This window comes from Mesoplodon densirostris, chromosome 14 (assembly GCF_025265405.1).
Source record: "Mesoplodon densirostris isolate mMesDen1 chromosome 14, mMesDen1 primary haplotype, whole genome shotgun sequence".
Taxonomy (NCBI): domain Eukaryota; kingdom Metazoa; phylum Chordata; class Mammalia; order Artiodactyla; family Ziphiidae; genus Mesoplodon; species Mesoplodon densirostris.
The window spans coordinates 32,570,520-32,591,631 of record NC_082674.1 but is presented as its reverse complement, the minus strand read 5'-3'; the positions used below and the strand labels follow the sequence as shown (position 1 = coordinate 32,591,631).

General features: G+C 41.7%; 1 protein-coding gene across 15 annotated transcripts in view; it reads left to right on the top strand.

Annotated features, from left to right (window-relative positions):
- The window catches only part of SLC8A1 (solute carrier family 8 member A1), a 353,360-nt gene extending 332,461 nt beyond the window's left edge, over positions 1-20,899 (top strand). For all 15 annotated transcript variants that reach the window (XM_060116902.1, XM_060116916.1, XM_060116913.1 and 12 more), the window contains one exon: positions 20,523-20,899. In XM_060116902.1, coding sequence (XP_059972885.1) covers positions 20,523-20,899 — 377 coding nt within the window. The remainder of the gene's footprint in view (positions 1-20,522) is intronic.
- Positions 20,900-21,112: the final 213 nt, after the last annotated feature.

The window sequence follows — 21,112 nt, the reverse complement described above, 5'->3', positions numbered from 1 at the left end:
CCAATTTCCGTCAATATAACATCTTGCACAACTGTAGTATAATAGCACAACCAGGAAACTGATGGTGATACAATCCATCCACCTTATTCAGATTTCACCGTTTTTACATGCACTCACTATGAAATGTTATCACGTGTGCAGATTATGTGACCACCACCACAGTCCAGATAGAGACCATTTCCATCACAAGGATGCCCTGAGCTACCCTTTTATAGCCTTAGCCACTTCTTTCCCTCCCCCATCCCTGACAACTGCCAATCTATTCCCCTTATCTATAATTTTGTATAATTTAAGCGAGGAATCTTTGAGATGGGCTTTTTTTCCACTCTGCATAACTCTTTGGTGATTCATCCAGGTTGCTGTGTATACCAATAGTTCCTTCCTTTTTATTACTGAGCAGTATCCCATTGTGTGGATGGGCCACGGTTTGGTTAACCACTCCCAAAGGAAATTTTGGTTGATTCCAGTTTTTGGCTATTATGAATCAAGCTGCTCTGAACACTTGTGCACAGGTCTCTGCATGAACATAAGTCTTCATTTCTCTGGAATAAATGGCCAAGAGTGCCATGTGGTATGACTTGGTTAGTTATGTAAAAAACTGACAAACTGTTTCAAGGGGTTACACCATTTTACATTCCCACTAGAAATGTTTGAGTTTCCCCACATTCTCATCATCATTTAGTGTTACCATTATTTTTTTTTTTATTTTAGCTGTCCTGGTGGGTATGTAGTGAGCTTTCATTGTGATTTTAATTTCCATTTCTGTAATGGCTAATGATGTTGAACATCTTTTCATGCACTGATTTGCCATCTGTACATCCTCTTTGGTGAAATGTCTGTTCATGTATTTTGCCTGTTTTCTAATTGGATTGTTTATTTTCTTACTGTTGAGTTTTGAAAATTCTTTATATATTCTAGATGTAAGTCCTTTGTCAGATATGTGGTTTGCAAATATATTTTCCCAGTCAATTGCTTGTTTTTTTCATCTTCTTACAGTGTCTTTCACAGAGCAAAAGTTTCCATTTTTTTCTTTTTTTTATTGAAGTATAGTTGATGTACAGTATTATATGTTATATAAGTTATAGGTGTACAATACAGTGACTCACAATTTTTAAAGGTTATACTCCATTTGTAGTTATTACAAAATATTGCAAAAGTTTTTAATTTAATGAGGTCCAATTTATCATTTTCCTTTTATGCATCATGCTTTTTGTGTAAAGTCTGAGAACACTGACCAGCCATAGACCTCTTAAGAATTTATCCTAGGGCCTCCCTGGTGGCGCAGTGGTTAAGAGTCCGCCTGCCGATGCAGGGGATACGGGTTTGTGCCCCGGTCTGGGAGGATCCCATATGCCGCGGAGCGGCTGGGCCCGTGAGCCATGGCCGCTGGGCCTGCGCATCCGGAGCCTGTGCTCCGCAACGGGAGAGGCCACAACAGTGAGAGGCCCACATACCGCAAAAAGAAAAAAAAAAAAAAAAAGAATTTATCCTAAGTTTTTTCCTAGAAGTTTTAGTTTTCTATCTAAGTCTATAATCCATTTTGAGTTAATTTTTGTATAAAGTATGAAACTTAGGTTGAGGTTCTATTTTTCCCTATGCCTGTCCACTTGCTCTAGCACCACTTATTGAAAAAGCAATCTCTCCTCCATTGAATTTTTTAACCTTTGTCAAAAATCAGTTGGGTATACTCACATGGGTCTAATTCTGGTTTCTCTAACCTGTTCCATTGATCTATATATCTATCTATCTCTCCATCGATACCACACTGTTTTCATTACTATAGCTATCTAGTAGGTCTTAACACTGGATAAAATGATTCCTCCTATTTTATCCTTCTTTTTCAAAGGTGTTGTAGCTCAGTTAACATTTTTATTGCCAATGTTTTGAACTCTTTATCTGAAAAGTTATTTCTGTTTTATTATTTTTTCAGAGGTTTGCTCTTGCTCTTTCAATTTTGAGTAGTTCCTCTGCCTTTTCATTTTGCTTAACTTTCTCTGCCTCTATGAATTTAGGTGAAACAGTTATTCCAGTCTTGAAGTGGCATTCTTATGTGGGACTAAATGTGCCCAGTGCCTTTGGTGGGAGGGCTGGATTTGATGTACATGCTCATCACGTCTTTCCTCGGGGTGTGTTGGCAGCTATCACCTTGGTAGGGAGTAGGGCTGGAGATGGAGGGCTAGAGCTGATGCCAGGTGTGAAGTGGGACTTCCTCTCTGCTTAGTGGCCATCACTGCCTTGTCAGGGTCATGGTCTGATCCCAAGTTGCTAGAGCAGAAACCCTGAGGGCCGGACTCAAGCTGACTCTGTTCCCTTAAAGAGTCTATTTTTCCCTCTCCCTGCACCAGGGCCTTTGCCCCAGAGGGGTGTGCTGAAGCATGTGGGACCTGTATGTAGACAGAGGTTCAGTGCATGGGCTGTATAGGCAGCTGGTACTCCACTCAGATGCAGCCTTGGGTGTGAATCCCCTTTGTCTCTCAAAGCCAATCACTGAGCCCTGCCTCCGCCACCCCTGCCCTATTGTAGAACTACTCTGCAAGTCTGGCAAGGACCTGCATGGACTCTCAGCAGGTACTGGCAGATTAGTCATGGTAGAGGGGCCTCTCTCAGTGATCTGGGTGGCTCCTGGTGTGCTGCCTGAGTAAGCAACAACACTGGCTACCGCTGCCCACCTGGGCTCCTCCCCAGGATGGGTCACCTTTGTGTCCCATGGTCTAGTCTTTTCCCTGGTCCTGGCTGCCCCAGATCCAGTACTGCACTGTGGTGTGGAGTAAGCAGGGCCAGAGCATTTGTTCAGGTCAGGCTGGGAAGTGGACCGAGGCAGTCACTGGCAACCTGGCAGCCACTAGGGTGGACCTCTCTCTGCCCTGCCTTGCGAGCTGGTCAACACATGCACACGCCTCATGAGTGGTATCCAGGCTTCTCCAGCCTTTCCATCTGACCCAGTGTTCCTCCAGCCAGGCAGGGGGCCTCTCTCCTCTGAGTAGGACCCCAGAACTGGGATGCCCGGTCTGTAGCTTGACCTGCTCACTCCACAGGTCCACTCTTGTAATCTCCCTTTTCCTCTGAGTCCCCTTCTAGGGGCCCAGGTCCTGAACTAATCACTTTTCTTCCTTCCTACCTGACTATGTGTGTATCTTTCTTACAGCTTTGGTTGTATAGGAGTTCTTCTACCAGTTTCCAGTTAGTTTTAAGTGAGAATTATTCATGGGGGGATGGGAGTTCCATGTCCTCTTACTCCATCTTGATTTCCCATCTTTCAGATTTTAAAATTCTGGGATACATAAATAAATTGTGCAAAAATGTGTATACAAAGACATGTCAAATATTTACCCACATTTTTTAATGGACTCATACTAGACATAGTTATATAACCTGCTTTTTCTCTTAGCAATGCATCATGAACATTTTTCTTTCCTAGTTAGTGTACCATTATGTTATTATTTTAACAATTACACAATATTATGTTATATGAAGTTGCAATTTATTTTACCAAAATTATGGACAATTCAGTTGTTGCTAATTTTTCTCTGACATAAAAACGGTGCTCTGACCATCCCCATACACACACTTTCACACTTGTAAAATTACTTCTAAATTCCCAGAAGTAGAATTGCTTGACCAAAGATTTTTTGGGTTTTTAAGACTTTTGATGGACATGTCTTTTTGCACAATATAATTCATAGGAATGAATTAATGGGAGAAATGTTACACCAAGTCAAGGAAAGGAGGAACCAGAAATTGGAGAATTGTCAGAACTTTCCAGAACCCCCTCAAGTCTCACCTGCTGCCTCCAGTGCTGTGTTGAAGTTGTATGCCACTGGCCTTTTATGTTTATTGAGTTGCCTCCATTTGCCTACTTTTAATAATTTTCATGTTCTCCTGAGCTTATAATACACAAAGCAACCTCTTCAAAAAGAGCATTTCTGTGTGGAATAAAAAGCTGCGTAGACACCCACAGGGTAAAAGCACAGGTTGAGTATCTTCAGTGTATTGTCTAGATCCATAGACTTAGAATCACACCATATAGCCACCAGACAGGGAGTTTCCATTGTGACTCATTAAGGCTACCTGGAGGTGAGAGCAAGGGTTTCTGTTTTCATTTTTCTCCAGATTTTTCTTTCAGATCCTTCTCAGCTGTATTTAGCTCTAGTGAGACTTGGGGGACCTTTTGCTTTACCATATCTAAAGTAGGACTAGAAAAGAGGAGGGAGAGGATTTGAGAGGATTCAGATGAGAAATGGATGTTCCCCAAAATAGAACAAAGCATAGAAGAAAGAACCAGGCTTCAAATGCAAGGAAGGTTAAGAGAGAGAAGGAGGGAGAAGCAAAATGGGGGACAGTTTTTTGTGCAGGGCAGCTCTGGACTGTTTCTGAGGCAAGAAGGGAGTTTCAGTTGTATCTTTCTAATAACAAACCAACATGGCTTAGGAAAGGGACAGTTAATGCAGCTCTTTGTTTTGGCCCCAATTCTGCCCTTTCTTTTTTCCTTTTGAAAATGTTGCTTGACTACATCCTACTGATTTTTTTACCCTCATGGATTTGGTATTATTAAAGCTTCATTATAAGAGTAAGAGAATTATGGCTAAAAATTCAAAATATCAAAAGCTTTATTTTTTTTAATGTAGATTCATTCAAACCCATTTTTATGGGTTAAAGACAGGGTACATGTAATTCTGGGAGGAGCCAGGGATATAAGGAGTCAAAACAATTACTTTATCAGTCATTGATCTCTCAAAATGATCAGCTATTTTAACACCATGTACTTACAATCATAGTTCAATGTGATGAAGTTTCTGTACATTTTCTTTGAACCCTTTGTCCATTTTCAAGTTTAAAGTATGTCAGTTATCTAGTCCTTATCAACACCTCATGGACTTGTGGTTAAGAACATGCACTCCAGCTAGAGTCACACTCCTTTGGTCTGAATCCTAGCTTCACCTCTTACTGACTGTGTAACTTTGGTCAAATTTCTTACACTCTGGGCTTCAGTTGTCTCATCTGTTAAATAGGGATGATAATAGTAGCCACATGAAAGGGCTGTTTGTGGATTAAATGAGAATCTATGTGTGTATAGTGCTTCCCATAGGAAACCATATAAATGTTAGCTATTGTCCTTATCTCCTCTATCATTTCTGGACATCAAAGACAGAACCACATTTTCCCATAATCCTGCATAAGGCCTATTAACCCTAAATCACGTGGCTGAAGGAAACCATAATAAAAGATTTTATTATCATCATTTCCTTTGTTATCACCAGAACAAAGATTTCTGAAATGTAATAGGTAGTATTTGTTGTGCATCTACTAATTTCCAGACACCACACTAAGCCTGTTTGCATCACTTCTTTTAATTATCTTAACAGCCATACAAATGAGGACTTGTATTTCACCTCTTTTACAGATGAGGTTTCAGAGGCTTAGGGAGGTTATACTGGGGTCACATGGCCAGTGCATGGCAAATGGGAGCAGAACCAGGTCTTACTTAAGCTTAGGCTCCTTACTACCATAACTAGATATATTATGCTGGCCAGAGTTATTAGGACTGGCATTCTTCAGTAACAGTAGTCATTATCCGGAGTAACACAGACTCAGGTGACCAAACTGGCCACTCACAGTGGCCTCAGCTTACTAAATGTTGGGTTGGCCAAACAGTTCATTCAGTTTTAAGTGAAAATAAAAGACATTTTTCATTTTCACCAAGAATATTATTGAACAGTGTATTCACTAATGGAACGAACTGTTTGGCCAACCCAATATCTCCATGCTAAGCAGAACCATTACCTCACATGGACCAACTAGGAACTGTCGGACACCATGGTCGTCATCCAGCTGCTGGTTTACCAGAGCAAGGAGACTTCTTTAAAGTCAGTCAGCCTTGTACCCGTTACTTGATCAGGCACACATTGGAATGTCCACCACTATAATCTGCATCAACATTTTTATTTGGGGAAGTAAACAAACACGACTCCCAGGGTACCACGCATACATAATCTGATCCAATCCAGAACCGTGTTAATCCAGGTCTCAAGAGACAGCAGGTCAGAACACAGCTTCTTTCCTCTACACCCAGCTAGTTGATTTAAGGTTCTTTTCAGGATCAAGAGTGAGGGGGGAACAGATGACTGAGAAATTGAAGAGCTCCATCTCAGATAAACCATCAGAGTTCTTTGGAAGGCTCAAAGTGTTTTTACTAACATCAAAGAATTAGAATCACGGACTTCAGAAAATTTTAGCAAACGCCATGAAGCTAAGAGCTTGAACAAGGAAGGGGGAACCTTGGATCCACTCTTGGACATTCATGAACGTTGTTCTGAAGAACAATCGCGTTATGGGACTATATGTTATGGGTATGTTTAAGAGTGGAGTGTTTACTCTTTTTGAGAACATGTATCAAATTAGTTTGGAAGGCAGGTCAAATAGCACTGCTGGTTATCGCTCATTCTCTTCTCTGCTTTGTGTTCCCTGATAAATAAACCCCTATTATTTTTCTATTTTATTTGGAATTAATCTTTCTTTGAACTTGAAATATACCAGGATTTCAGATACATCATAGGAAAATTAAGTCCCAGCGGTAACCCTGCAAAGTGCAAACATTCAAGTTAACATATCAAAATGAAAAATTATTTGATAACAAAATGTTGATTTTTTTTAACTTTTTATTTTATATTGGAGTATAGTTGATTAACAATGTTGTGTTAGTTTCAGGTGTACAGCAAAGTGATTCAGTTATACATATACATGTATCTATTCTTTTTCAAATTATTTTCCCATTTAGGTTATTATACAATATTGAGCAGAGTTCCCTGTGTTATACAGTAGGTTCTTGTTGGTTATCTAGCAGTGTGTATGTGTCAATCCCATACTTCCAATTTATCCCTCCCCCCGAACCTTTCCCCTTTGGTAACCATAAGTTTGTTTTCTGTCCATCTGTTTCTGTTTTGCAAATAAGTTCGTTTGTATCATTTTTTTTAGATTCCAAATAGAAGTGATATCATATGATATTTGTCTTTCTCTGTCTGACTTACTTCACTTAGTATGATAATCTCTAGGTCCATCCATGTTGCTGCAAATGGCATTATTTCATTATTTTTATGGCTGAGTAATACTCCATTGTATATATGTACCACATCTTCTTTATCCATTCCTCTGTTGATGGACACTTAGTTTGCCTCCATGTCTTGGCTATTGTAAACCATGCTGCAATGAACATTGCGATGCATGTATCCTTTCAAACCATGGTTTTCTCTGGATATATGCCCATGAATGGGATTGCTGGATCATAAGGTAGTTCTATTTTTAGTTTTTTAAGGAACCTCCCATACTGTTCTCCATAGTAGTTGTACCAATTTACATTCCCACCAACAGTGTAGGAGGGTTCCCTTTTCTCTACACCCTCTCCAGCATTTATTATTTGTAGACTTTTTGATGATGACCATTCTGACTGGTGTGAGGTGATATCTCATTGTAGTTTTGATTTGCATTTCTCTAATAATTAGTGATGTAGAGCATCTTTACATGTGCCTCTTGGCTATCTGAATGTCTTCCTTGGAGAAATGTCTATTTAGGTCTTCTGCCCATTTTTTGATTGGGTTGTTTGTTTTTTTGATACTGAGATGCATGAGCTGTTTGTAAATTTTGGAGATTAATCCCTTATTAATTAGTCGGTTGCATCATTTGCAAATATTTTCTCCCATTCTGTGGGTTGTCTTTTCATTTTGTTTATGATTTCCATTGCTGTGCTATAGCTTCTGAGTTTAATTAGGTCCCATTTGTTTATTTTAATTTTTATTTCTATTACCCTAGGAGACAGTCGAAAAAGATATTGCTGCGATTTATGTCAGAGTGTTCTGCCTATGTTTTCCTCTAGGAGTTTTATAGTATCGGGTCTTACATTTAGGTCTTTAATCCATTTTGAGTCTATTTTTGTATATGGTGTTAAAGAATGTTCTAATTTCATTCTGTTACATGTAGCTGTCCAGTTTTCCAAGCACCATTTATTGATGAGACTATCTTTCTCCATTGTATAGTCTTACCTTCTTTGACATAGATTAATTGACCATAGGTGCGTGGGTTTCTCTCTGGGCTTTCTGTCCTGTTCCATTGATCTGTATTTGTGTTTTTGTGCCAGTACTGTACTCTTTTGATGACTGTAGCTTTGTAGTATAGTCTGAAATCAGGGAGCCTGATTCCTCCAGCTTCATTTTTCTTAATCAAGATTGCTTTGCTTATTCGGGATTTTTTGTGTCTCAATACAAATTTTAGGATTTTTTGCTGTAGTTCTGTGAAAAATGTCATTGGTAATTTAATAGGGCTTGCATTGAATCTGCAGATTGCCTTGAGTAATACAGTCATTTTCACAATATTGATTCCTCCAATCCAAGAACACACTAGATCTTTCCATGTGTTTGTATCATCTTTGATTTCTTTCATCAGCATCTTACAGTTTTCAGAGTACTGGTCTTTTGCATCCTTAGGTAGGTTAATTCCAGGTGTTTTATTCTTTTTGATGTGATGGTAAATGGGATTGTTTAACTTCCCCTTCTGATGTTTTGTTGTTAGTGTATAGAAATGCAACAGATTCTGTGTATTAATTTTGTATCCTGCAACTTTACCAATTCATTGATGAGCTCTAGTAGTTTTCTGGTGGCATCTTTAAGATTTTCTATGTATAGTATCATGTCATCTGCCTACAGTGACGGTTTTACTTCTTCTTTTCCGATTTGGATTCCTTTTATTTTTCTTCTGTGATTGCCATGGCTAGGACATCCAAAACTAAGTTGAAAAAAGAGGCGAGAGTGGACACCCTTGTCTTGTTCCTGATCTTAGAGAAAATGCTCTCAGCTTTTCACCATTGAGAATGATGTTAGCTGTAGGTTTGACATATATGGCCTTTATTATGTTGAGGTAGGTTCCCTCTATGCCCACTTTCTGGAGAGTTTTTATAATAAATCGGTGTTGAATTTTGTAAAAGCTTTTTCTGCATCTATTGAGATGACCATATGGTTTTTATTCTTAAACTTGTTGATGTGGTGTATCACACTGATTAATTTGTGGATATTGAAAAATCCTTGCATCCCCAGGATAAATCCCACATGATCATGGTATATGATCCTTTTAATGTATTTTTGGATTCAGTTTGCTAGTATTTTGTTGAGGACTTTTGCATCTATGTTCTTCAGTGTTACTGGTCTGTAGTTTTCTTTTTTGTGACATTTTTGTCTGGTTTTGGTATCAGGGTTATGGTGGCCTCGTAGAATGAGTTTGGGAGTGTTCCTCCCTCTGCTATATTTTGGAAGAGTTTCAGAAGGATATGTGTTAACTCTTCTCTAAATGTTTGATAAAATTTGCCTGTGAAGCCATCTGGTCCTGGACATTTGTTTGTTGGGAGTTTTCAAATCACAGTTTCAATTTCAGTACATGTGATTGATCTGTTCATATTTTCTATTTCTTCCGGGTTCAGTCTTGGAAGACTGTACCTTTCTAAGAATTTGTTCATTTCTTCTAGGTTGTCCATTTTATTGGCATATAGTTGCTTGTAGTAGTCTCTTATGATCCTTTGTATTTCTGTGGCTTCCATTGTAACTTCTTCTTTTGCATATCTAATTTTATTGATTTGAGCCCTCTCCCTCTTTTTTTTGATGGGTCTGGCTAAAGGTTTATCAATTTTGTTAATCTCAAAGAACCAGCTTTTAGTTTCATTTACCTTTGCTATTGTTTCCTTCATCTATATTTCTGATCTTTATGATTTCTTTCCTTCTACAAACAAAACTTTGGGTTTTGTTTGTTCTTCTTTCTCTAGTTTCTTTAGGTATAAGTTTAGGTTGTTTGAGGTTTTTCTTGTTTCCTGAGGTAAGATTGTATTGCTATAAACTTCCCTCTTAGAAGTGCTTTTGCTGCATCCCATAGGTTTGAGATTTTTGTGCTTTCCTTTTCATTTGTCTCTAGGTATTTTTAAATTTCCTCTTTGATTTTTTTTTTTTTTTTAGTGATCCATTGGTTGTTTAGCAGCATATTGTTTAGTCTCCATGTGTTTGTGTTTTTTACAGTTTTTTTTTTCTTGTAGTTGATTTCTAACCTCAAAGTGTTGTGGTCAGAAAAGATGCTTGATGTGATTTCAATTTTCTTAAATTTACTGAAGCTTGCTTTTTGGCCCAGCATGTGATCAGTCCTGGAGAATGTTCCATGTGCACTTGAGAAGAATGTGTGTTCTGGCACTTTTTGATGGAATGCTCTGTAAATATTAAATTCATCTGGCCTAATGTGTTAAGTCCTGTGTTTCCTTATTTATTTTCATTTTGGATGATGTCTGTTGGTGAAAGTGGGGTGTTAAAATCCCCTACTATTATTGTGTTACTGTCGATTTCCCCTTTTACAGCTGTTAGAATTTGCCTTATTTACTGAGGTGTATATTTACAATTGTTATATCTTCTTCTTGGATTGATCCCTTGATCATTATGGAGTGTCCTTCCTTGTCTCTTGTAACATTCTTTAAAGTCTATTTTGTCTGATATGAGTATTGCTACTCCAGCTTTCTTGTGGTTTCCATTTGCATGGAATAGCTTTTTCCATCCCCTTGTTTTCAGTCTGTATGTGTCTCTAGATCTGAAGTGGGTCTCTTGTAGACAGCCTGTATACAGGTCTTGTTTTTGTATCCATTCCGCCAGTCTATGTCTTTTGGTTGGAGCATTTAATCCTTTTAAGTAATTATCAATATGTATGCTCTTATTGCCATTTTCTTAATTGTTTTTGGTTCATTGTTGGCCTTTTTTCTTTCCTCCTCTTTTGTTCTCTTGTGAGTTGATGACTTAGTGTTGTGTTTGGATTCCTTTTTCTTTTTTGTGTGTATATCTATTGTAGATTTTTGGTTTGGTTACCATGAGTTTTTGATATAGCAATCTGTATATAAACAAGATTGTTTTAAGTTTCTGGCCTTTTATTTTTTTTTTAAATCTTTATTGGAGTATAATTGCTTTACAATGGTGTGTTAGTTTCTGCTTTTATAACAAAGTGAATCAGTTATACATATACATATGTTCCCATGTCTCTTCCATCTTGTGTCTCCCTCCCTCCCAACCTCCCTATCCCACCCCTCTAGGTGGTCACAAAGCACCGAGCTGATCTCCCTGTGCTATGCGGCTGCTTCCCACTATCTATCTACCTTACATTTGGTAGTGTATATATGTCCATGCCTCTTTCTCGCTTTGTCACAGCTTACCCTTCCCCCTCCCCATAACCTCAAGTCCATTCTCAAGTAGGTCTGTGTCTTTATTCCTGTTTTACCCCTAGGTTCTTCATGACATTTTTTTCCCCTAAATTCCATATATATGTGTTAGCATACAGTATTTGTCTTTCTCTTTCCGACTTACTTCACTCTGTATGACAGACTCTAGGTCTATCCACCTCATTACAAATAGCTCAATTTCGTTTCTTTTTATTGCTGAGTAATATTCCATTGTATATATGTGCCACATCTTCTTTATCCATTCATCGGATGATGGACACTTAGGTTGTTTCCATCTCCAGGCTATTGTAGAGCTGCAATGAACATTTTGGTACATGACTCTTTTTGAATTATGGTTTTCTCAGGGTATATGCCCAGTAGTGGGATTGCTGGGTCATATGGTAGTTCTATTTGTAGTTTTTTAAGGAACCTCCATACTGTTCTCCATAGTGACTGTATCAATTTACATTCCCCCCAACAGTGCAAGAGTGTTCCCTTTTCTCCACACCCTCTCCAGCATTTATTGTTTCTAGATTTTTTTGATGGCCATTCTGACTGGTGTGAGATGATATCTCATTGTAGTTTTGATTTGCATTTCTCTAATGATTAATGATGTTGAGCATTCTTTCATGTGTTTGTTGGCAGTCTGTATATCTTCTTTGGAGAAATGTCTATTTAGGTCTTCTGCCCATTTTTGGATTGGGTTGTTTGGTTTTTTTATATTGAACTGCATGAGTTGCTTGTATATTTTGGAGATTAAACATTTCTTGTATCTTCTTGCTCCGTCCCTCCATTCTTTTTCCAAGATCTTGGATCACTATCATTACTCTGAATTTTTTATTTTTTTTTACGGTACACGGGCCTCTCTGTTGTGGCCTCTCCCGTTGTGGAGCACAGGCTCTGGACGCACGGGCTCAGCGTCCATGGCTCACGGGCCCATCCACTCCACGGCATGTGGGATCTTCCCGGACCGGGGCATGAACCCGTGTCCCCTGAATTGGCAGGTGGACTCTCAACCACTGTGCCACCAGGGAAGCCCTGAATTCTTTTTTGGGTAGATTACCTATTGCCCCTTCACTTAGTTGTTCTTCTGGGGTTTTATCTTGTTCCTTCATCTGGGACATTTCCTCTCCTGTCTCATTTTTTCTCACTTTCTGTGATTGCAGTTTCTGTTCCACAGGCTGCAGGATTGTAGTTCTTCTTGTTCCTGCTGTCTGGCCCCTGGTGGATGAGGTTGTCTCAGAGGCTTGTGCACGTTTCCTGGTGGGAGAGACTGGTTCCTGCCCACTGGTGGGTGGAACTGGGTATGTCCCTCTGGTGGCCAGGGCCATGTCAAGCGGTGAGTTTAGTGGGCAACTATATGCTCAGGAAGACTTTAAGCAGCCTGTCTGCTGATGGGTGGGGCTGTGTTCCTGCCCTGTTGGGTGTCTGGACTGAGGAGTCCCAGCACTGGAGCCTACAGCCTGTTGGGTGGGGCCAGGTCTTGGTGAGAAAATGGTGGCCCCCTCAAGGGCTCACACCAATGAGTACTCCCCAGAACTACCACTGCCAGTGTCTTCGTCCCTACCGTGAGCCACAGGCACCCCTGCCTCCACAGGAGACCCTCCACCACCAGCAGGTAGGTCTGGCCCAGGCCCTTATGAGGCCACTGCTTTTTTCACTGGGTCCTGGTGTGCACAAGACCTTGTGTGTGTGTGCCCTCCAAGAGTGGAGTTTCTGTTTTCCCCAGTCCTGTGGAATTCCTGTGATGAAACCCTGCTGGCCTTCAAAGCCAGATTCTCTGGGGGCTCCACCTCCTGTTGCCAGACCCCCAGGCTGGGAGCCTGACATGGGGCTCAGAACTTTCACTCTTGTGAAGACTTCTGTGACATAATTATTTTCCAGTTTATGGGTTGCCCACCCAGTGGGTATGGGATTTGATTTTATCACAATTGAGCCCCTCCTACCGGCTCACTGTGGCTTCTTTGGCTTTGGATTTAGGATAACTTTTTTGGTAAGTTCCAGTGTTTTGTTGTTGATGGTTTTTCAGCAGTTAGTTGTGATTTTGGTGTTTTCATAAGAAGAGGTGAGCTCACGTCCTCTACTCTGTATCTTGTCTCCACCCTGTTGTTCCCAAAACACTGATTTTGTTGACCTACGTGTCAGAGCTATTCCATGCATTATCTTAGCTAATCCAGGGAAGGTGCCATTGTCCTTACACAGAGGGTGAAGCAAGGGCTCTGAGTAGTTGGTTAGTGGACCTCAGTCTGCTTGGGGAGCTTTGAAAGATGCCAGTGCTCAGACCGCATTCCAGACCAAGGAAGCAGAAACTCATAGTGGACCTCACAATTTGGTATTTTTCAAAAGTTACCCTGGTGATAAAAATGAGTAGAAACAGGTGTTCTGACCTGCCAACATGAGTCCTCTTGAGCTTTTCACTTACCTCTTTTCTTCTCTTCTAAAAATAGGTGTCATTGTCTCCATTTCTTTTTCAGGGACAGTTTTTATGGGCAGAAATTTTATGTGTTTTTCCCTTTTTCAGTTTTTACAACTCCTCTCCTAACTGGTCATTATTCAGTCAAACATCAGTAATTCCCTGATCTCTTAAACTTCACTTAGATGTCAAACAAGGTTTCTTTTCATTTGAACCAGTGAAGTGAGTATGTGTATGTAAGTAAGAAAGTGTGGATTTCATATTTACTGGGGTAAATAAATATCACTGTAAGGTCGGATCTTAACAAACGGCATCGCAAAACAGAGGAAAGCTTCAAGTGAGCTTTATTAGGGGGCGCTCCCGGGCGAGGTTCACTGGTCCGAGAGAAAGGGGCCAGAGAAGTTGCACCCAGGCGAAGGTTGAGCAAGATTTTATAGGGGAAGAAGGGAAAGGGGTGTGGTGAATCTGGGAGGGCGCAGGGTATTCCTTATTTGGTGGTCTCTTCGGGCATCGTGGGAATATCTGGTGCCAGTTACATCAGTCTTGGGACCACTAGTCCCGCCCCTTGAAAGGTGGGAAGGCTGGGCCAGGTGGAAAGTCCCCAGTTCAGTTCCTGGAACTGGGTGGTCCGGAATGTCTCCAGGTCAGTTTCTGGAACTGGGTGGTCCGGAGAGTTTCGGTCTGATGCAACCTGTGAATCTGATTGCATTCCCCTGCCTCGGGCCAGTTGGCCTTACAATCACAACCAAAAGCAAAAACTTGTTTAAGGTTCTTAGTGACAGGGAATGAGTACATAAATAAAATTTCGAATTCTCAAAGAGGGAAACAAAACTGCATAGAAGAGAGGAAAGGATAGAGAGGAATACATACATTGTTTAAGCAAAGAGGTCTGCCTTTCAGTCACTAGTAAAATTAGGGCCATGAACCAGATCTCTAATGTCTTTTTATGACTTAGGTTATATGGAATTTTCAAAATAAAAATCTCTTTGATTTTAAGAATAGTTGTATATTCTACCACATTTTTAAATACCTAGGACCATAAAGTTAATATGTCTTTAAAGGGTGTTATAACTCCCCAGAAGCTTAGAATCATTACAGTAACTCACAATTCCATACCACTTATGGATTCTGTTGTATTATAAAAATAATTACTAGGGCTTCCCTGGTGGCGCAGTGGTTGAGAGTCTGCCTGCTGATGCAGGGGACACGGGTTCGTGCCCCAGTCTGGGAAGCTCCCACATGCCACGGAGCGGCAGGGCCCGTGAGCCATGGCTGCTGAGCCTGCGTGTCCGGAGCCTATGCTCCGCCATGAGACAGGCCACAGTACCACAAAAAAAAAAAAAAAAAAAAAATTTCTAATATTGAGCACTAATTAAGGGCCAGGCCCTATTCTGAGTGCTGTTCATGTTAACTCATTTCCCTCAAAACCATATTAAAGTAGGTAAGCTTCTTACCTGGCAAGTGAAAGAGCCAGAATTCAACTAATTTAAGTAAATTTCATTCTTTCCTTGGCCTTTTATAGTTGCCATGCAGGAATGGGTTTTTTTTTTTTTTTTTCAAAAAAAATTAAGAGTATAGCACAACTTGAGAGTGGGGGACTTCACGGTCAAGCAGTCCCAGCCCCTCCACCAAGCTGTTTTATGAGCAAATAACCACTCTATCAGAGGGCATCACTGTCTCTAAGAGGAATCAGCTGCTCCTTACTTCTCCTCAATTAGCTGCTTCCCTGAGACTCAAACATCTCTTACTGCAAGCAAGGCCCCCCCAAACTGTGGGCACTGGGAGTAGGGAGTAGTAGCTTCCATTTCCATGCCTGAGAGCTATGGTTCTTGAACCTTGGTGTAAAAGCTAGGCACCTCAGGCACATATTAAAATGTGTATTCCTGTATCTTTTTCTCAGAGTCTGATTAAGTGGGTGAAGGGTGGAGCCACAAATCTTCATTGTTTTTTTTAACTAGGCTCTGCCAGTATTTCCAGTGCCAGTGATATGCACACTGGATTGACATGATACACAGTATCTGAAACAGTCATCACTGCCACCAGTCATTGCATGGCTACACTCATATAAATGGTCATGTGATTTGAAGTAAGTAACCTTGCCAACATTTCTTACCTATTTTTAAGAGGTCAAATGACCCTGTGCTCTGTGGTTAAACTCCATAAATACTGCCACAATTTCATCACTGGCAAGATCTTCAGGTCTAGAGATCACTGAGTATTTCATCTAGGTCATTTATTCTTTAAAGTGAGATATTGTCATCATTAGTCAATTTGAAGGAAGGTGGGTGGTCATGTACAAACGCCTGCAAAAAAGAACAATCCCACCAAAATCAGATATATGAATTGAGTCTCTTGATGTATTCTATGGACCACCCAAACAGTAAAGTTAGGAAAGCAGAACCCCCCAGAGAGTGAGTGTCTTGCCAAGAACACACTGACAGAAGAGCCCAGAGGGTCCCCTTGATGAGACTTCTCCCACTAACGCAGCAGGAAGCTCTGAACCGCCTGGTCTGTCCCCTGTGTCATCAGTAATTCGCAGGTGATGGGAAGCGGCAACCATGCCTCCGTAGCAGGCTGGGCTCCAGTCAAAATCTGCTCCTGGGCGCGAAGCACTTGAGAGTTGCACAGCTGGCCCCCAGCACCTGCTAAGAGTCAAGACGAAGTTAAACCACGTGGGATGGTACTCTAGGTAATACGAAAACCCTTCCTGTGACCTGCAGGGCTGTAAGAACTATCCTTTTTACAGAAGAGATGTTTGAGGCTTTGTCTGTATGTAGCAATAAAGTTTAAGTTCAGTTAAAAAATCATTTCTGGAGCAAAGGGGAGTGTGTTGATATCTAGTCAATATTCCTGCATATTGACTAGATGACTTAGCCGCCAAAGTTAGATGCAGAGAACAATTATGTCCTGACTCTGTAACCTGTGGCTTAATTCCAGCCACACAGCCTGCCAAACAAATCTTCCCTGTTAGTGGGTACCAAGGAGGCAGGACAAAAAGTCTAAAACTCTACGACTAATTTAAAATGTATTACAATTAAGGGGGCGCGGGTTCGATCCCTGGCCAGGGAACTAAGGTCCTGCATGCCTTACAGTGCGGTCAAAAAAAAATAAAATAAAATTTTAGCGCTTGCATTTCCATCAAGAAGTTTATAGGGGCTGATCAAAGGGCTCAGAATAGTGACTAGTCCATGTGTCCAGCCCATCGATATTTGCCAAGATTATTCCTATTTGCCAAGATTATTCCTATTGTGAGTCTTATTACATAATAAAAGACATGGCAAACAAATTATAATATGGCTGAGCAATGAATAGAACTGAAGTTTGAAAATAAAGATGTTTATAAGAAAGGAAGAATATAAAAATAAAATTCATAAGAATTCAAGGTGGGAGTTAGAAGCAAAAATTACTATTAGAATACTAACTTGAAGTATATATGTAGATATAGGTATACACACATATGTAAATGATTATCAACATAACTTAGTCTGTACCAATCACAGTGGAAATCTGATTCATAGATGTTTGTATTTAACGGGCCAAGTTCTGAATATGCTTACACCATGTCAATAGTCCTTGTTTGGACTTCACTGTGGGGAATGGCATTTGAGTGGCTTTTGCCTTGTTCAGCCATGAGCAGGCTGCGGGCTTGGCATTCAGGGTCAGGCTTGGCAGGGCCTTGCCTGCAGTCTGTGCTCCGCTGCTCTGTGCACTAAGCAGCAGTGAGAGAAGGTAGTTGGGGGAGATTCCATCACACTTCCTTTGGAATTCAGAGTTGTCTCTGTTGCACTTAAGGCTGATGGTTTGGATTTACTTGTGTTTCTACAATTTTTTTTACACAGCTTTTGAATTGAAAAGCAAAGGTCTGATGTATAACCCAGGTAAAAAAAACCTCCCTGATTAAGAGGCCCAAACATGTTTCATTTATGTGAAGAGCTAATCACTTTGGCAACTAATTTTCAGAGAATCCAAAGAAAGGCATTTGTAAACAGGAACCTATTATTACATGCGCTATTCATATTAATAGGCTATTGAAAAATGGCTTAAGGGAGAAGTCCCTGCAGACCCAGGAGGGCCCAGTAAACTTTGAATTTGTGCGTCATTCCCTTCTGGGGCGGCAGCAGAGATGCCATCCAGAAAGTCCAAGGTTTCCGAGTGGAGATGGGGCACCCAGGAAGTCTAGTGTGCCACATACTGTGTGCCGGGGCGGGTATGCATGTGTCTGCTGTGGAACATGCCAGGTCCCCGCCCCTACAGCATGGGGGAGAAGGCACCCCCCAGTCACTAGCCACCGCCAGCAGCCACATCAGCACAAAATAACATCTCAGGTGATCCTCAGCAGCAGCTGAGCTGTAAGTGGCTTTCTCCTGCTTTAGACTCTGTTCCTTTACTTTCCTTGCTGAGCTGTCTGTCTGTCCTCGAAAAGTCAAAGCAAAATGACTTCATTGTTTTTGAGGCTGCTGCTGTGTCAGGTCCTAAGAACTCTTAATAATGAACAGCTAGAGACCTTGAAGATTGTCTCACTGGGCTTTTACTCACCGGCCTCTGTTGTGATAGTCCTGATAGGGCTGCAGTGTGTGATCACGAATGCAGAAAGGCAGCACCCGTCCAGCAGGACAGGTCAGCAAGCTGCCTGTACCTCCTTCAGTCTTGGCTCTCACTGATACAGGAAGGAGCTGTTTCAAGGTTTCTGAGTGGCAGGCACAGGGTAACCTGAAATGGACCGAGAGGGAAGGAAACCTTCAGCCTTCCTGGGAGGGGCGGTGAGGTCTAGGGTGAGAATGGGCTCTGAAATCAAACAGATTTGGTTTCAGAGTCCTTGCTTTGTTGACAGACACCCTGTCCAAGAGGCATACTGTCAAAACATCACTGTTTCCCACATTGTAAAAGCAGAATAATAGCATCTACTCTATAAGGTTGATAAGAGGGTTGAATGAAAATGTCCGTGTAACGTGTGTAGCACAGAGTAAGCAGTCCGCCTCTTTATCAAACAGTAACTAAAATCTGCTTTCCATCACAGACAGGTCAGAATCAGTGAGATGGGCCCTCAAGGTTAACCAGTTCCCTGTCAGAAAGAATGTGATACCACAGATCCAGTAGCTTCTCAGCATCCATGGTAAAAGCCTAAGAATCTACAGGCTGATAGAAACGTACGTGCTTTATGTATCATCCTCATTGGAAGTGGCAACGAATAGCAACAGAGGGGAGAGAGTAATCCAGGTATCACACAGCTACACGCATGCTCAGAGCATCATGCCTTGTAGTAACAGCATACCTGCCATTGCTGGCTTTGCACACGTGAGTGCAATTTGACAGTTACTAATATCTACTCTAAACCGACTGTGCAACGTATTTTGCAGAGGTAACTGAAAGGACTTTGATACCGGTAACTAGGTGAGCATATAGAAAGGAAGTTGAATATCTTACAAGTCCTGTTCACATCTTAATAAAGGGAGCTATTTCAGATCCAGCGTCAACTTGTAATAAATGGATCTAGGCAGCTCCGTTCACACTGTCTTCCCAAAGCAACAAAAGGAGCTGCTCTTGCTTTGTACAAAGAAACGTTAGCATTTTACATAGAATAGCTCAATTGAACAAAAGCACTCTGAAGTGGGCATTACTATTCTCATTTCACAGATTAGGAAATTGAGTCTCAGAAAAACTAAGTAATCTGCCTGGGGTCACACATTCCGTTGTGCAGGCAGAATTCGACGCCCTCTGACTCAAGTTTGCACTAAGCCCCTGTGCTCGACTCACCAAGTGTAAGTCAGTCTTGTCCTACTCCCTGTAGAGAAAGGAAATGTATGATTTTCCCAGCTTCAGAGAAAAGATGCATACAGGATTATTGGCGAACAAAGAGCTTTGAGGGGCTTCCCTGGTGGCGCAGAGGTTGAGAGTCCACCTGCCGATGCAGGGTACACAGGTTTGTGCCCCGGTCCGGGAAGATCCCACATGCCGTGGAGCGGCTGGGCCCGTGAGCCATGGCCACTGAGCCTGCGTGTCTGGAGCCTGTGCTCCACAACGGGAGAGGCCACAACAGTGAGAGGCCCGCGTACCGCAAAAAAAAAAAAAAGAGAGAGAGCTTTGAGGATGGCCATTAACATGCCAGGCCAGGGAAGTGTGAGATGGAACGATGAACAGCATTTGCATGAAGGCAGGAGGCCTGAGCTCAAGCCTTAACATGGCTTCTTTCTCGCTGTGTGATGTTGCACCTCTCTGAGCCCAGTACCCTCACCTATAAAGTTTCCTCTCCTCCTAGAATTGTTGTCACCATCAACACAATAACATAGGTGAATCTGCTTTCCTATTTGTAAGGCTCTAGGCACATGTCACTTGTTATCATGGGTCAGTTAGTTTCACTTCCACCACTGACTTGCTCTTGAATCTTTGGAAATATTTCCTGAGCCCTGAACCTTCTCATCTATGAACTAGAGCTGATGATACAGCAGCCTTCAGTAATACCCTTCAGCAGCCATTCTCAAACTTCATTGACCTAGAATCTCTTGGCATGTTGTAAAACCATGTTCCTGAGTCCCGGCACTTATGATCTAGCACGGCTGGACGAAGCCTGGTAATATTCATTCTTAAGAAGGACGCCATCTGATTCTGATGTAGATAGGCCATGATAACGCTCTGAAACATGCCTCCCTACAGACTCAGTGTTACAAAGAACCATGGTATCTGTGGGTAAAGAACTTGACCAAGGTCACCTATAAGTCAGCAAGTCCTGATACCTGGATCCTGTCGTTTTGACCACACGACTGGGACTCTGTCCTGGTCACGGGGTCTCCATCAAGGGTTTGATTCCAGAGTACGCAGCTGAAGCTGCCTGCACTCCACAGACCCCTTTAAGTGGCTAAGTGTCATTGCCTTTTTCTTCTTCCTCCACAGACACATTTGCAAGCAAAGTGGCCGCCACCCAGGACCAGTACGCAGATGCATCCATAGGTAACGTCACAGGCAGCAACGCAGTGAACGTCTTCCTGGGAATTGGCGTGGCCTGGTCCATCGCTGCCATCTACCATGCAGCCAACGGGGAACAGTTCAAAGTGTCCCCCGGCACGCTGGCTTTCTCCGTCACTCTCTTCACCATTTTTGCTTTCATCAATGTCGGGGTGCTGCTGTATCGGCGGAGGCCAGAAATCGGAGGTGAGCTGGGTGGGCCCCGGACTGCCAAGCTCCTCACATCCTGCCTCTTTGTGCTCCTGTGGCTCTTGTACATTTTCTTCTCCTCCCTGGAGGCCTACTGCCACATAAAAGGCTTCTAAAGGAACAATCAGACGTAGTAAATTTATATATATATACATATATATACATAAAAAATTATGTATAACGAACAGAAGAAACTGACATTTGTCATGTCCACTTACCTGCTGATGGAATCCAGCCTCACGAGCAGACTCTGTACTAGGGCCGGAGTGAGAAGGCATCACCTCCTGTTCCCAGGGGCATCGTCACGTTGAACCAGGCGTGGAGGCAGG